This window comes from Apodemus sylvaticus, chromosome 10, assembly GCF_947179515.1.
Source record: "Apodemus sylvaticus chromosome 10, mApoSyl1.1, whole genome shotgun sequence".
NCBI lineage: Eukaryota > Metazoa > Chordata > Mammalia > Rodentia > Muridae > Apodemus > Apodemus sylvaticus.
The window spans coordinates 4,307,680-4,323,339 of NC_067481.1; the positions used below are offsets into that span (position 1 = coordinate 4,307,680).

General features: G+C 52.0%; 1 protein-coding gene across 4 annotated transcripts in view; it reads left to right on the forward strand.

The window, feature by feature from the left end:
• Cyth1 (cytohesin 1) overlaps positions 1-15,243 on the forward strand; it is an 83,571-nt gene extending 68,328 nt beyond the window's left edge. For 2 of the 4 annotated variants that reach the window (XM_052197503.1, XM_052197505.1), the window contains exons 10-13: positions 2,612-2,690; positions 7,778-7,849; positions 9,696-9,850; positions 13,319-15,243. In XM_052197503.1, coding sequence (XP_052053463.1) covers positions 2,612-2,690; positions 7,778-7,849; positions 9,696-9,850; positions 13,319-13,397 — 385 coding nt within the window. In that variant the 3' untranslated portion in view covers positions 13,398-15,243. The remainder of the gene's footprint in view (positions 1-2,611; positions 2,691-7,777; positions 7,850-9,695; positions 9,851-13,318) is intronic. The other 2 variants (XM_052197504.1, XM_052197502.1) reach the window with 1 other exon arrangement.
• The last annotated feature ends 417 nt before the right edge of the window (positions 15,244-15,660 follow it).

Below are 15,660 nucleotides of genomic sequence, written 5' to 3' on the forward strand. Positions count from 1 at the left end.
TGCTCGTGGGAATCACTGAATTCAAATTGCCATCAACCTGCATCAACCTGATTCTGGAGTGAGGGAGCTAAGAGATTATCTTGTAATTTCCTGAAGTCACGTGCTTCTGACACCGTGGTTAACAAAGTTAGGAAAAGATTAAATAGTGGACATATTGGGGCATTTGCCTTTCCTTGAAAAAGACAAATATTGCCTTCTAAACTCACAAGTGGATATTTTAAAACCTCAAAAACCAGAAACCCCTACCTATTGTGCTTAGATTCCATTTCTTGGGTATCAGGGAAGGACTCACAGCCTGGATCCTCTGTCTGTGTCTCCTCTGGTGTAAACCATCCTCTGTTTCAAAGAGTCATCCTCAGAACCCAAGTCGGCCTTGTAGTTCTCTGGTTGCCGATATGAGGAAACATTTGGAGGGACCAGAATGCTCCTCGGCCTGTGCCTGAGCAGAGCAGCCGGAGGAGGAGCACAGCATTTCTTCCGTGCTGGGCCAGGCGGCTGGACTGTGGGGACAGCGCAGCCCTTCTGTTTAAGGGAGGCCTGAAAAGCCCTGCAGGCGAGGGGTCCTGTGAGTTCCACAGGGACTGTCCTAGGCGCACATTGATCTGTCTGCTTGTCCCATGTCTGTTTTTCTTTCCACGTGGAAGTGTTCCCAGTGGGCCCGCAGCGATGCTTTGTGGTAGAGGGCTCTGTGGTGCAGCAAAGCGTCCAGGGGACATAAAGAAGCTTTCACCAGACAGACCTTCCAGGCTTTGCTTTTTCTCCTCAGTTTCCCACCATCTTGTTTCTTTTGGTATCTAACTCACTCTCTTCATCATTTCCTAAGTCCATTGTCACCTGGGGTAGTCCTGTGACAGAGCTTGTGGGAGGTCAGCATGGGTGGACCGTCCTTGTGTATCAAGGCCTGGGTGGGAAATGGTCTCCCAAAGAGGCTAGGAGACAGTCACTCTCAGACTCAGAAGTGGAGAAGGATCTGCTCTGAGATACACTGCCTTCAGATTGGAACACGTTCTCAGTCATGCAACCCTGCCCAGCCCTCCCTGTTATCAACACGCATGTCATGTTGCTCCTATAGCTTTCCCATCAACGCCACTTTACCGTGAAACTTACAGAGTCCATCACTACCGTAACCACACACATGCTACAGCACGTGATTGCTTGTGGCATACACCATCTGGGAACCTAGGTCTCAGTCATGTAGCATCAGGTAGTTAGCGATGGCTACGTACATCTGCTTCCCCACACCTCGAGCTCAGGCACCCAGGCAGAGACGTCTAGGCCCTAACCTGCTCTGCTGGGCCTCCTTCACAGTTCAGGGATGAGCCTGCAGGCAGATGCTGGCATGGGAAAGAGTCTCTGTAAAGCTGCCTAGCCCTGCATGGCTGTCAGCAAAAGGCGTGCCACTGCCCTGCCCTCCACAGAGACTAGAGAAAGGGGGTTCTCCAGAGTCAGGGCCTAGCAAAGGGCAAGTGCTAAGGACTAGGGACCAGGTGTGTGTGTGTGTGTGTGTGTGTGTGTGTGTGTGTGTGTGTGTGTGTGGTGTGTAATGCCACGTGTGTATCAGCACAGGTCCTGGGTAGCTCTGAGTAGTTCATGCCAAGACAGTCTTCCTCGACCCGAGGTAAGTGGGGAAGGTGGGGCTCCTGGGCATGATGCAGGTGAGGAAGGATGTAGGACCCTTCAAGGTGGGCTCAGTAAAGCACAGCCCCTCCCTGTGCCAGTGCAGAACAACCTTGAGGACCCCACACTCACTACTTCCTAGCATGGAGGAGGACTGAGGAAGGTCTGGGCAGCAGCTAGTCACCACCTCCTTGATGCCTCTTATAGTCACTTAGTTGTAAGGAGTCATGCGAGCTCACAGTAGGAACGGCTCCTGAGCCCATGTCTTGGACAGGTCAGTCCTTTCCTGGTGAAGGACTTTGACTCATACCCACAACTCTGGGACGTGACTTTAAGGACACTAACTGAGGGGCTAGAGTTAGTGTGGAGCTTCACTGTAGGCAGGTGGGTGACGGGAAGCCACAGGTTTAGTTTTAAAGGGCTCACAGTGCCTCACTTTCTGTATCTTCTCTGCTGTCACTTCCATGGAACCCCTGAGGTGCCCATGCCTCCTGCGTCAGGGTGCTGACCCCTCTTTTCTCCTTTCTTGGCCTGTCTCTGACACAGGCTGTGGCTGGCTTCTCCAGCCTCAGGTACATCTCTGTCACAGGCTGTGGCTGGTTCCTCCAGGCTCAGGTACATCTCTGTCACAGGCTGTGGCTGGTTCCTCCAGGCTCAGGTACATTTGCTTTGCACCATTGTCACCCTGGGCCTCCTCCCCAGCCGTGCTCTCATCTTGCTGTCCAGGACATCTCACGGTGTCCCCCAGACACGCTTGCTCTGCTATACCATAGACTTTCACTCTGTGAAAGATGCTTCTGTCTTGGCTGTGTCTTGTCACTGATGTAAATTTTGCCATGGTCTAAATGTTCTCCTGATACCCTGCCCCATCCAACACCCTCCCTGGGGCTGTGTGTGTGTGTGTATGTGTGTGTGTGTATGCGCGCGTGCGCGCACATGCGCGTAGCATGCACCTGCTTGGTGCTTTTGTCAAGAGTGTCTCCTTTTTGCTCTCAGGTGGCAGGGTAAAGACCTGGAAGAGGCGCTGGTTCATTCTGACTGACAACTGCCTGTACTACTTTGAATACACCACGGTGAGCATCTACTGGTCCTCTTGGGGCAGAATGAGCCAATCCTCCACTTCTAAACTACTCTACCCAAACACAGCTAGAGGGGGCCTAGGAAGACAGTCAGATCTGTCCTTCCACTTCTGTAAGAGTCAGGGAGGAACTAAATCTCAGAGTAGAACATCCAAACAAGATGTGGAGACTGTCCAGGAGGCTGTGGCCCAGAGCCAGCACCCAGTTCTAGACACACAGGAGGCTGGGAGCATGGGACTGGGGTCGGTTGCCAAAAACCTAGTAAAGGGGATAATAGCTGTGATTTGGTGAACTCAGATTTTCTGTGGTCTCAGAAATGCTGAAGGGTTTGAGGCAAGACAGAATGGGTGGGTGTGGGTGCGGTTCATCTGAGGAAATCTGGGGGCTTGAAAGTAAGGTGGTTCTTCTCCCATATTGGGCTTGGGTCTCCAACTGGGTCAGGCTAGCTAGCTTGACTGGATCTTCACTGAGTAAAAGTCACTGGTTCCACTGAGGAAGCAGCCGAAGGAAGCCTCCTCATGGTGAAGGTGGAGCAATCAACAAGAGGCTTGCCATAGTGTGAGGGCAGCCTGGGCTACATAGTGAGTTCCAAGCTAGCTGCCTAGAGTTACAGGTTCAGTTCTCTCATTCACGCTGATGACGTGCTGTGGACGTGACAGCACACTGTTTCGAGGCCCCTCCCTCTCCCCAGGGCCCCACTGGTGCCACCCAAGCTCTGCAGCTGGCTTTGCTCCTCTGTGTTCGGTCTTCTCCAACACTACGGATACTCTGACACATAAAAACAGAAAGAGTCTCCCTGTTTCATCCCCAGGGTACTGTGGGAAAAGGCTCAGTAGGTTTTCCTCTAGCCCCCTCCCAAGCCCTCCTCATTTTGACTTTGACTTTACATTCTAGGCAGCAAGGAGAGTTTTCCTAGCAAGGGCTAGGAAACACTGACAGAATAACCCTAGTGAACCTGTGTATGTGTGTGGCGAGGGGCAGGGGATGAGGATAGCCAGACAGGAAAAGGCACAGCTGGTTTTGCCATCCTGCTCTCTGCAGTAGGAAGGACATTACAGCCAGAGTTGCAGAGTGGCTCTCCTGTAGCCTGTGCATGAGGTCAGCCCACTCTGTCCTTGGCCTGAAGGAAGATGCAGGCTTGTGCAAGTGAAGCAGAGTTGTAAGGGGAGGAAAGACCACTGTGCGTGGAGAGTGTGTGAGGAAGGAGCACGTCTTGCTCTGAGACCATGGGAGGGAGGCTGTGGGGTAGTGCATTTGTCTGGGAGGCTGCTTTATGTGCCTCTGTGAGCCCACAGGTGGAGTCAGCACTCCCAACATGCTCACATGAGCTCCCCCAGTTCTCTTGGGGCCCTGTGGAAAGTCTAGAATGTCCAACACCTGGGCCCCAGAAACCCAGGAAGATAGTGCTGAGTCACCTGAATAATAATCAGAGTGACCAAGAAGAGCCAAAGCTGAGTCACTAGGGATATGGAGTTGTTGCTTATTCTTTAGCAAGGCTGTGTAGACTTTAAGGAGTAGGACACATTAGCTTACGATGCCCTCACTGCCTGCAGGGAAGGCGGGTGCAACAAAATTTAAGGTGAGCTAACAGGTACTGGGGGCAGGTGACTATTTCCGTGCCAGAACAGTTGATACCTGCAAAATCAAAGTTTGGATGTATTGAAGGGATTGTTCCCAGGATGTAGAAGGTGGGGGTGGGTGGATGCTGACTTCTTTCACTTAAATCTGGAACAGAAGTGCTGAGCTCAGCAGGCCAAGTGTGCTGACATAGGGCCAGTGCCGAAATGTACAGATGGGAGAACTGGCCAGGCACCGTGCACAAGCTATGCAACCGAAACAAGGCTACCAAAATGTGGGCTTTTCTGAGGCTGCTGCCAGCCACATTGAGAAGCAGGACCAGTGCTAACATGCTCTTAAGTAAGAACTCATGATGCTCCAACAGAGCTGGAACTCAGGCGCACTGACTGGAGCGCTAATGCTAGAACATCCCAAGTGCAGCAGCACTGTGGAGACACAGGGTGGACAGTGCACTGTGCCAAGACCAGGAATGGATTCACTCAGCTGCTAAGTAGCTGGACCCTGTGGCTGTAGGACAGGCTGGAGCATTAGGAACTTGGAAAGTGTCAGTGACAACAGGGACCAAGCAGTAGGAAGACTACGGCATCGTTCAGACTGTTGAAGCTGAACCACAGGATGCTTTTCCAAACAAAATGGCTGAATTCCAGACATTTCTTAATAGGGCTGCTTTAAAAATGGGCTTTTGTAAGCCGGGTGGTGGTGGCGCACGCCTATAATCCCAGCACTCTGGGAGGCAGAGGCAGGCGCATATCTGAGTTCGAGGCCAGCCTGGTCTACAGAGTGAGTTCCAGGACAGCCAGGGCTACACAGAGAAACCCTGTCTTGAAAAAACCGAATCCAAAAAACCAAAAAAAAAAAAAAAAAAAAAAGGGCTTTTGTGGTAGGAAACAGTTACCTTGCAGTTCCATATATTTTCATTTTCTGCCTAATTTTTCTCTTTCTCTGTTTTTCTTTGTACCTTTATTTATTTATATTTGTTTGTTTTGAGACAGGGTTTTTCTCTAGCCCTGGCTGCCCTATAGCCATGGCTTCATGAGGGTCTGAATTTGGATGACTTGACTCAACCCACTTTAACATCAGAATCCTTAAGCGGTTCAGGTACCATGTGGCCTGGAAATGAGGGTGGAGAGGAAACAAAGGAATGGGGAAGTAGGCAGGAAATATTGAGGAAGCCTGGTGGCTGTCCTCCCTGCTGCAGCCTGGGTGCCCCCCTTCCAGATGGGGGAATACTGTGAGCCTCCGGGCCAGGGGATCCTCCCAGCACTGTTAAGGGTGGGGCATTGTATGTGCATGGAAGGATTAGGGGAATTGTGGGAAATGCTTTGATTTCCCTCGTCACTGCCATTTCAAGTGGCCGATGCCCCAGAGAGGTCGGTGGTCAGCCTGAGAGGAGCCTTGTGAGAAGAGAGCCTACAACCCGTAGCTTACTCAGCTTAGTCCGCCACTCTGCAGATGACACGGTGGCAGGTCCAGATGGCTGAGGCGCAGCTGGGGGTAAGGCCACGTGCGCTTAGGAAAGGACTGCTTGCTAGTGTTCTCTGAGACAGAGCAGGAGCAGAGACTCAGTGAGTCCAGGAGCAGACACACAGACATGCTCTTGAGAAGAAAGCATGCCAGTCATAAAGCAGTAGGAAGGCTGGAAGGAAATACGTTCCCAGAAAGAGTGCGAGGACGCAGGAAACAATACAGGAGACAAGAGCTAGTCCAAGAGGCCCCAAGTGGCCCAGAGAGGATGCCAGCTGCAAGGTGCTGCCGACAGCTTCAGACCATCCCCAGTGGGAACGTGCTTCCAGGCCTACCTTGCATACTGGCTGAGAAGAGGTCACCCAGTCCACTTCCTTCCTGAGTCTCAATACCTGTGGCACAAAGAGAAAAGCTTCAGCCAGCAGGAAACTTAGTGTGGAATAGCTCTGGAGACTGGCGGGGCCATGTGGCCCTATGTCACAGTGGGGGGTGCTCTCCCCATACACTTAGACCTAGCCAAGCTCTCAGCCAGGTGAGGCCTTCCTGCCACGGGGTTTAACAGGGTTCTCTGCCTTTCGTGCCCTCCCTCAAAATGCTGTGGAGAGTGGGCCTCAGGCAGTGCAGCAGTGCAAAGCTGCAAACTCGGGGTGATCTGTCCCCAGGCTTAGAGCCCTCGTCCCACCCCCTCTCCAAGGGTTCCCAGCCAGTCTCTTCCCTCTTCTCTTCCCTCCCCTCCCCTCCCCTCCCGTTGTCCTTCACTATCCTCTTTTTCTGCTTATTCTCCCTTCTCAACTCCCCTTCCCATGACCCCAAATAAACTGTATTCTATACCATACCCGTCATATGGCTGGTACCTCACGGTGGGGTGGGGGTGCCTTAGCAACGCCCACTGAGTACCCCTCCCACCGCACTCTTCCATGCTCTATAAAACATATCATTGGCGTTACAAAACACACCAGTGCTACTGTGATAGAAAAGTAACAGATGTGACACAAACCACCCAGTTAGAAGGTGGGCGACGGGGAGCAGAGGTGAAGCAGGTTACCTGGTGCAGTTAACTCTGTGTGGCATGGTCTGAGGAGCCCAGCATTCCCTAGCTCAGTTACTGAGAGATGAGCAGGAGGAGCTGTGTCCCCTGTAGGTGTCCTCTCATCCTGGAGGCTCAGAGGAGCCGCTCAGATCAGGTGTCTGAGGCACCGACATGCTTGGCAGGAAGAGGGTAACTTCCCACAGGGTTTGGGGGATGTGGAAAGATGTATGTGTTTGTTTTTCTTTTATACAATTATAGAACTGGATTTGGTTAGTTGGTCGGGTTGTTATTGTCATATTGTGTATGTGTAAGTCTAAGCAGTATGCTTAAGAAGCAACAGGTTTTGACCAAGGTTCCGCTGGCTGGTAGGGGTAGAGCTCTGTCCATGGTGAGGGCTTTGGCTGATGAGCCGAGCAGTCCCTAGGGGGCAGTTGAGTGGAAGGAGGGGAGAGATCTGTCTGTCTGGACCTCAGCTCCAGCACCAATATGGATCTTGGAGCAGCTGTCCAAAAGACAGTGTAGGTGATCACACATTGGCTGATGGGCAGTGGGCAGGGGTCAATTTGAAATTCAGTTAGAGACCCTCCATCAGGCATGGGCAGGAGTGCCTAGACCCAGGCTAGGAAAGACTCCCAGGAGTTAGTGGCTCAGAACCAAGACTAGGAAAAGGAAAAGGAAGAGGAAAACCAGACAGAGATATGGAGGAGGGGGAAGGCCCTTGCTTAGGGAAAATAGGCTGACAAAGTATTTCCTGCTTGAGGCCCCATGGATCAAGTCATTGTCAGGTACTTTGATGGCTGGTGAGTGCTCTGGCCTTTTTATCTGTAAAAGGCTTTGGATTTTCCCAGCTACACCACACACTCCTGACCCCTGGCCCTATCTTAGAACCCAAGCATGGCCTGAACCAACCTGAACCATCCTGGGAGGGAGGAGTCAGGATGGGCCTAGGGAGGAAAAGGAGGTGTTTCCTCCATGAAGAGTGAAGCCTTTCTCCCTGCACCTGTCCCAGGACAAAGAGCCCCGTGGGATCATCCCCCTGGAGAATCTGAGCATCCGAGAAGTGGAGGACTCCAAGAAGCCGGTGAGGGTCTTGCTCCTGTGCCCAGGGCAGCAAGCAGGGGAACCTGAGAACAAAGCCTCCGCCTCTGCCTCTGCCTTTGCCTCCTCTCCCCTCCCCCTATCTCTTCCCCTCCCCCTCTATCTCCCCACATGGCTGTCTCCACCTCCACCCCCATCTATTCTGCTTGTCCTTACTTTGCAACTGTCTTCTTCAATGTCCCATGCTGACTTTGAACCAAGATCTAGGAACTGTCTCATGCTGTGAGCACCCCTAGCTCGGCGCCAGTTCCATAATTCTGATGCACTATATGGCTTGGGAGCAACTCACCTGCAGCTCTGCACATGCTCCTGTCAGGAGTGGAGCCAGCGGGCATCAGGCCAGCAGGCCTGACAACACAGTTGATATATCCTGACGTGTTCTGTTCTGAGCTTCTTTCCCTGGGAAGAAATTGTGTCTGTGTGCCTATGTGTGCATGCGGTCAACCTCGCTGTCACTCCTCAGGACCTGTCCACCTTGCTTTCTGAGACAGTCTCAGGCTGGGGAGATGGGTTGGTGGAGAAAGCATGAGTCAAGAGCTGGCAGCACAAGAACCTGAGTTTGGATCCCCAGAGAAGCTAGGCGTGATCGTGTGTGTCTGTGACCCAGCACTCCGACAGTGAGGTGGAAGGGGAGACCTAGTGTGCAATAGGAGAACAACAAGGAGGCCCATCTCAACGAAGGTAGAAGACAAGGCCTGGCACTGGAGCTCAGTCCTCTGCATTCCATCCCATACGGTACACCGCATTCACATTTACAAATGTGCATACGTGTGCGCACTCACACACATGCACACACACGCACACAGACACAATGAACATTTATTTAGTTTTGTGTTTTGAGACTGCATAACCCTGGCTGTCCTAGAACTCTCTCTGTGTGTAAGGCTGGCTTCAAACTCACAAATCCATGTGCCTCTGCCTCCTTGAATGCTGGGATTAAAAGCATGTACCACTGTGCCTTGCTTCCTTTTTGGTGTTTTAAAAAATGAATTCTTATAAAAGAGAGTCCCTGGAAGATTGTGGGCCAGATAGCCTGATGTGCATAACAGCAAGATCCAGAGACCCTGCCTCACACAAGATGCAAGGTGACTTTGACACACACACACACACACACACACACCAAAAACCAGGGTGTCTTATTGGGAACTAGTTTTCTGTTGGACAGGCTGGCCAGCCCTAGGCTCCCAGCAGGCTCCCCGCTTCCTGCTTCCATTGTTGGCATTGCAAGTCTATGTGTATGCCACACCTGGCTTGCTAATTTTTATTTTTATTTATATGTTTGTTTGTTTAGTTTGGCTTTTCAAGACAGGGTTTCTCTATGTGGCCCTGGCTGGCTGTCCCGGAACTAGGTTTGCAGACCAGGCTGGCCTTGAACTGAGATCCACCTGCCTCTGCCTCTGCCTCTGCCTCTCGAGTACCAGGATTAAAGGTTTGGGCCACCAGTCTCGGTCTATACCTTACAAAGTAAGTGCAGGATCAAACTCGGCTCCTTACCCTTCTATAGTAAGCACTTTACTAGCTGGCTTACGTTGTCTGGCCTCAGAAAGTGTGTATTCTGAAGGTATTCTCTGACATGTATTTCTTGAGAGTAAAGATAAAGAGTCTTTTGGGATCCCAGCACTCTGGGAGGCAGAGGCAGGTGGATTTCTGAGTTTGAAGCCAGCCTGGTCTACACAGTGAGTTCCAGGACAGCCAGTGCTATACAGAGAAACCCTGTCTCAAAAAAACCAAATTAAAAAAAAAAAAAGAGTCTTTTGGAAAATAAATAACATTTTCTTTGGTCAACAGTTTCCTAAAATCTTACTGCCACATTCTCGTTTTCTTCTCAGAACTGCTTTGAGCTTTATATCCCTGACAACAAAGACCAGGTGATTAAGGCCTGTAAGACAGAGGCGGATGGGCGAGTGGTGGAAGGGAACCACACTGTGTACCGCATCTCAGCCCCCACTCCTGAAGAAAAGGAAGACTGGATAAAGTGCATCAAGTAGGTGGCTCCCTCGCAGGCAAGCTGCTCACAAGTCCTCCCCTCTGCACTTCCTGTCCTGCCAGCCCTGAAAGTCTGCAGGGAGGCTCCCAGCTTGCCTCCCAGCAGGCCTTTGGATTCCTGCCTGTTGGAGAATTAGTAAGCCCTGTCTCCAGCCTAGGTACCCAGAGTGGGGACAAGTACCACCTACTCCCATCATGAGGGGAGTGCAGCTGTTCCTGTGCCAGCTCAGAGTGAAGAGCACTGGGCTTTATTAGACCTTTCCATCCAGTGAGACCATTCTCCAGTTGCAGGTACAGAAACTGAGGTCCACAGGTTATGAGAGTTGTAGACGGTTCCAGAGCGTTGTTGTCAGGTCATGAAGCAGAGCCCCAGCCCCTCACCATGTGCAGTGAGCGAGAACACAGACGGCCTGAGTGAAGGGAGACGGACGCTTGAAGTCCACCGCTAACCATGGTCGGCGTGAGGTGACTCAGGGACAGGCTTTCCCAGGGTGGCATGTGACTGGAGATAGGCTTTGCAAGAGTTGATATCTTCCCCATGTGACAGCCATTGCACCCATCCTAGTCCACAGAAGATAGGTAGCTTCGTCAGCCTTGTTCCCCAGGATTCATGTGGAGCCTGGACTGGCGGGCATCTTTTTCCTATCCCTAGGAAGACAGCCGTGGAGCACTCTGGCTTCTCCACCCTTGTGGCAATATATATACTTAATATATTACTCTTGGTAATATATACTTAATCACAATCCTGGGTACTGTGGCCATCAGGAAGTATGCAGGTATTTTCTTAGAGAGCTGTCTTTGTTATTTGGGCTTTGGTGACCTAGGAAGTGAGTTAGATGTGTCATCAGGTCACAGGCTGTCTCTGTTTTCAGACATGAGTGATTTAGTGTTGGGTACCTCGTTCTAACTAGTGTATGTAGTATTTTGGTTAAGACTGGGCAGAAAATGAGTAAGTTCTGGATGTGTTGACAGTGTAGGAGTTGGGAAGAGTTGATACCTGACTCTGTAAAGATGCTGATCAAAATTCCTAGAGAAGGAAGCAGTCGTGGGGAGGGGAGTGGGGGGAGGGGAGAGTGAGGGGGGCGTGGACTTGGGTCCAGTGGAGTCTTGCTGTCTTGGGGCATGCTGTCTTTCTCTGTAATTCCAAACTGCAAGAGCTGCTCTGAGGACTGAGGTAGAGAACTGAGGCTGACAGCTCAGGCATGCTGCCTCCAGTTAGCTATCTTCCCCAAGTGACAGCCATTGCACCCATCCTAGTCCACAGATAGGGGCCAGGCTGCCTCTTTGCCATGAGTCACATACAAGGAAGAGGCTCAGAACAGCCAGTCCTCTGAGCATTGGCTGTGTGTCTGGGAAAGACCTGAGACCAGGGAACAGAGGGCACACTGCGTGTCCTGTGCCCTGCATGTCGGTTGTTGGGAGTTGACTCTTACTAATGGTCTAGCGTGAGAGTTGGAACCGTTGTCTCAGTGTAATAGCTGTCTGTCTGACACTGACTCCCAGGGCTGCCCTGGTTTATACCACATTCTGCATGGCCCCAGGCTGCCCTGTGTGGACTGCTGTTTTCCCATGTGAGCACATATTATTTTCATTAGTAGAATGTGCTTTGACAGAGGCTCCTTCCCCTCAATGCTCTTTCCAAAGAATTTTGGCTGGTTTTGTGCATTTTGAGTCTCATATACGTTTTTGCTGCTATAGTCAGAAAAATGGAGTGTTCTTTAAAGTCCTTGTGCTCTCTCTGGTGGATGCTAAGCCCCCTTCTGGGGCTGCCGAGCTTTTCTGACACTGCCCCACCACCATCCCACTGCTGCCATATTCTTGCTGCTTCCCTGGGAGCTCTGGCTCTGCTTCTGTGGAGGATGTGCAGTGCTGAAGACCCTGTAGCATAGTCTGCATGCCCATCCCAGTGGGGCAGCCCAGAGGATGGTAACCCCCGGGCCATAGATGAGGAACTGAGATACAGCAAGGCTCAGAGCAGGTTAGGCTCCAGCCCGTATGGTGGCTCAGGAGAATGCTGTGCCCAGCATGGATATGATGCCTTTCCTGTACTCCTGGTGGGATGAGGAGGGGTGGAAAAAGAGACCACTGGGGGAAGTATATTCAGGGCATTGTAGAAGGCCAAGGCACACCTTTCCCTTGGTAGCTGCTCCTCCTAGGTTTCCCAGAACCTAATCAAGTCCATCTCGACTCCAGATCTAACAGAGTCCAAGCTGTAAGCAGACACTCAATAGGCCAGGGATGCCCACTCTCAGCCTTGGGGACACTTGGTAGGCCAGGGATGCCTGCCGTCAGCCATGGGGACACTCAGTACACCAGGAATGTCCGCCATCAGCCATGGGGACACTTGGTAGGCCAGGAATGCCTGCTGCCAGCCATGGGGACACTCAGTAGGCCAGGGATGCTCACTGTCAGCCATGGGGACACTCAGTAGGCCAGGGATACCCACTGTCAGCCATGGGGACACCAGGGATGCCCACCGTCAGCCATGGGGACACTCGGTAGGCCAGGAATGCCTGCTGTCAGCCATGGGGAGTCTGTACCAAAAGGGTATAGAGAGGTGTGATTTCCAGCTCCAGAAATCTTAACAGGAGTTAAGCATGGCACAGTATATTTTCCTCTAGGCTCCATGGGTACTGCAATACAAGGACAAGCAACCTACCAGAAGGGACTGGCCACTCCCAAAAGCCAACCCCCTACCCCCTGAAAATAAATGATCCTTGGTCCTCTTAAAACTGAGTCCTTCTGGTGGTGAGACTCAGTTAGCTTAACAAATCTGGGACGGGGCAGGGACTGTGACTACAGCTCAGATTTCTCCCCATAAACACACACACACAGAGAGAGAGAGACAGACAGACAGACAGACAGACAGAGGATTTGAAAGTGTGCACTGTGAAAAAGCTGGGCAGTGGTGGCCTACACCTATAATCCCAGCACTTGAGAGGCAGAGACAGGTGGATTTCTGAGTTCCAGGACAGCCAGGGCTACACAGAGAAACCCTATCTTGAGAAAAACCAAAAACCAAAAAAAAAAAAAAAAAAAAAAAAAAAAAAAGGAAAGAAAGAAAGAAGGAAAGAGAGAAAGAAAGAAGGAAAGAAAGAAAGAGAGAGGGAGAAAGAAAGAAAGAAAGAAAGAAAGAAAGAAAGAAAGAAAGAAAGAAAGAAAGAAAGAAAGAAAGAAAAGAAAAGAAAAGAAAAGAAAAGAAAAGAAAGAAAGGAAAGAAAAAAGTGTGCTGTGAATGCTCCGGGTCTCTGGGAACTTACAGTGATTCTACTTGCAAGTGCTACATCATGTTAGTGGGAAGAAGGCAGAAACTCCACAGTACTTTGTTACATGTCCCTGTGTGTTACCTTAAGCTGTCCTGTGGACAGAGTGAGGGTGGGTGTTCCTGGTGACCGCCGGCAGCGCAGGCTCTTGGGACAGCACCGGCTGACCTGCTCTCATGCCAGTTCTCTCCTCTGTGCTCCAGAGCTGCCATCAGCAGAGACCCTTTCTACGAGATGCTTGCAGCACGGAAAAAGAAGGTCTCCTCCACAAAGAGACACTGAGGGTGCACCAGGGCACGGCCAGCCCATGAAGCTGTGGCCTTCCTCCTGCCTCCCCTGAGGGCACTGCGGAGCCAAGCAGAGGAGAGCAGAGGGCTTCTCTGCCAGTTCCTGCCCGCTCTGCTCCTAGAGACTTGCTTCAGCTTTTGCAGTTTTCTAAGTGGGAGAAGGGGGCAGCAAGGGCTGGCTTGGCTGGAGACTGCTGCCGCCCTCACGGCTCTGAGGGAGCTGCTCTGAGAAGCAGCCTGTTAGCCAGCGGCAGGGCAGCTGGTTCACCGCCTCGCTCAGCTCAGCAGGGCTGAGGGCACCGCAGGGAGCAGAGCGAGCTCTTTACCTCTCAGTGTTCCTGCCAAGGGCCTTCACCTCTGCCCCGATGCCTCTAAGGATGTACTCCATGTACTGAGGAGAGAGGAGGAAAGGAAGAGAAGCCACGCACTATAAAGATTTATTTTTGTTTTTTTTTTTAAAGCAAAAGTGAACGTAGCACTGTGCTCTTCCCTCCTGTGCCCTGCTGGGGGGCAGGGCTCTGGGGCTGCGGGCACCCCAGGGGCTGCTGTCTCATGACTGTGGGCATGAGGGGCAGAAGCAAGATTGCTGGCAGGGCCCAGCAGACACAGGGAGGCCTCAGGGCCCCAGCAGGGCAGCAGGCAGGCAGAATGGGTAGCTCCCACCCAGTGCCTATGGAACAGGGTGAAGGTGGTTAGCGCCTTGCCTGGCCCTCAGTGCCCAGGCCCACTGCTCTTTAAAGTGGAACGTCTGCATTTTCCTAATAACCAAAACTGTGAGGAGCTCACCCGTGGTGCTGGGTGGCGACTGTTTCATAGCTGGTTTGTCTCTCTCCTCCCCAAGAGCTCCACTCCTCGTTCTAGAGGAAAGAGCAGGTCTTACCTGATCCCCTTGGGGCTTCAGCCTTTTCTGCCTCAAAAGCTGCCCCACCTGGACTATTCTGGTGCACTCTGTGGTAGCCTCCAGGAGCAGGGGCCTCGCTCCTCGCTCAGCAGGTTGCAGTGCAGTCGGGCAAGGGTAAGGTGGCCTTTTTGTCCCCTGCCCTCCATGGCATGGTGTATCACAGCACACAAGGGAGTGAGCCCTGGCCTCCTAACCATGTGAAGGGAGCCATGAAGCGCAGCATCTCCTGCCGTTCTCTCAGGGACTCTCAAGGGCAGCTCCTGCTCCTTGGCCAGGCCTAGTGTGCCGGTCCAGGCAGAGCAGGTGGCAGGCAGTGTCTTGGCGCACTCCTCCACGTGGCCCAGGCCTTGGTGGCAGGGTGCTGCATCCAGGCAGGTGGAGGAGCCATGGGTCCCGCTGGGCTGCGTGAGTTCAACCTCTCCGATCTCACAAGGAGGTCAGCACCTTTGGAGATAGCCTTGCAGAGAAGGGCGGGGGCGGGGTGGCACTCGGCCCCTCCCGCGATCCAGTAGGATCCAGTCTCCAGAGGCTTCAGGTGCTCGAGCTCCAGTGTGTGAAGGTGATGGTGACTGCTGAGGGTCCAGGCTGGAAACCTGAGCTTCCTGCTGCAGAACCAGTCCATGCCTGCCCAGGTTGTGTGGGGAGTCAGGCCAGTGCAGAGCCCCTCCTGCACACCGCTTCTCACAGGTGTGTCCTGGGCAGGCCAGCACCTGGCTCAGTGTCAGTCTATTTATCAGAGGTGTAAATAATCCATACATAGTTTTTCTCCTTTTAGATTATTTTGTATTTGTTTAAAAAAAGATTTGTCAAAATACAAAGAAATGACTGAAACTTGTTGACAGGGTTTTTAAAAAATGTTATTATTATTATTGTTTTGTTTTTGCCTTGTAAACTAGCTCCAAGGAACTGCAGCAAATAAACTCCAAATCTGTCCACACCACTTCATGGTCGTTGGCTCTGCTGTGGGGTCAGCTCTTGTCAAGCCTGGGGCTGGGGCTGTGGAATGGGTGTGGCCTAAGTTCAGAAGGGGGGGCTGTAATTAAAGCCAGGGGTTGGATAGGGACTGCTTTCTGCTGTGGATGGTATAACAAGGTGAGAAGGGACTTAACCCTTGCCTCCCTTTCTGAGGAAGAAACTCGGCCTCAAGGAGCAGAAAGTGTCCATGCACACAAGGAGCCTCCTGCAGCATGACACCACATATCCTTGTGAGGCCCCGGAGCAGCACTGGGGAACAGAAGGCTGCTGGGTACGTGGTTAATGGATCAGAATGGCCTCTGTGCTTTTCTTGCTCCCTTCTTTTTTCACTGACTGATTTTGGAAACAGGATCTCACGTCTCTCAGGTTGGCCTTAAGTTCC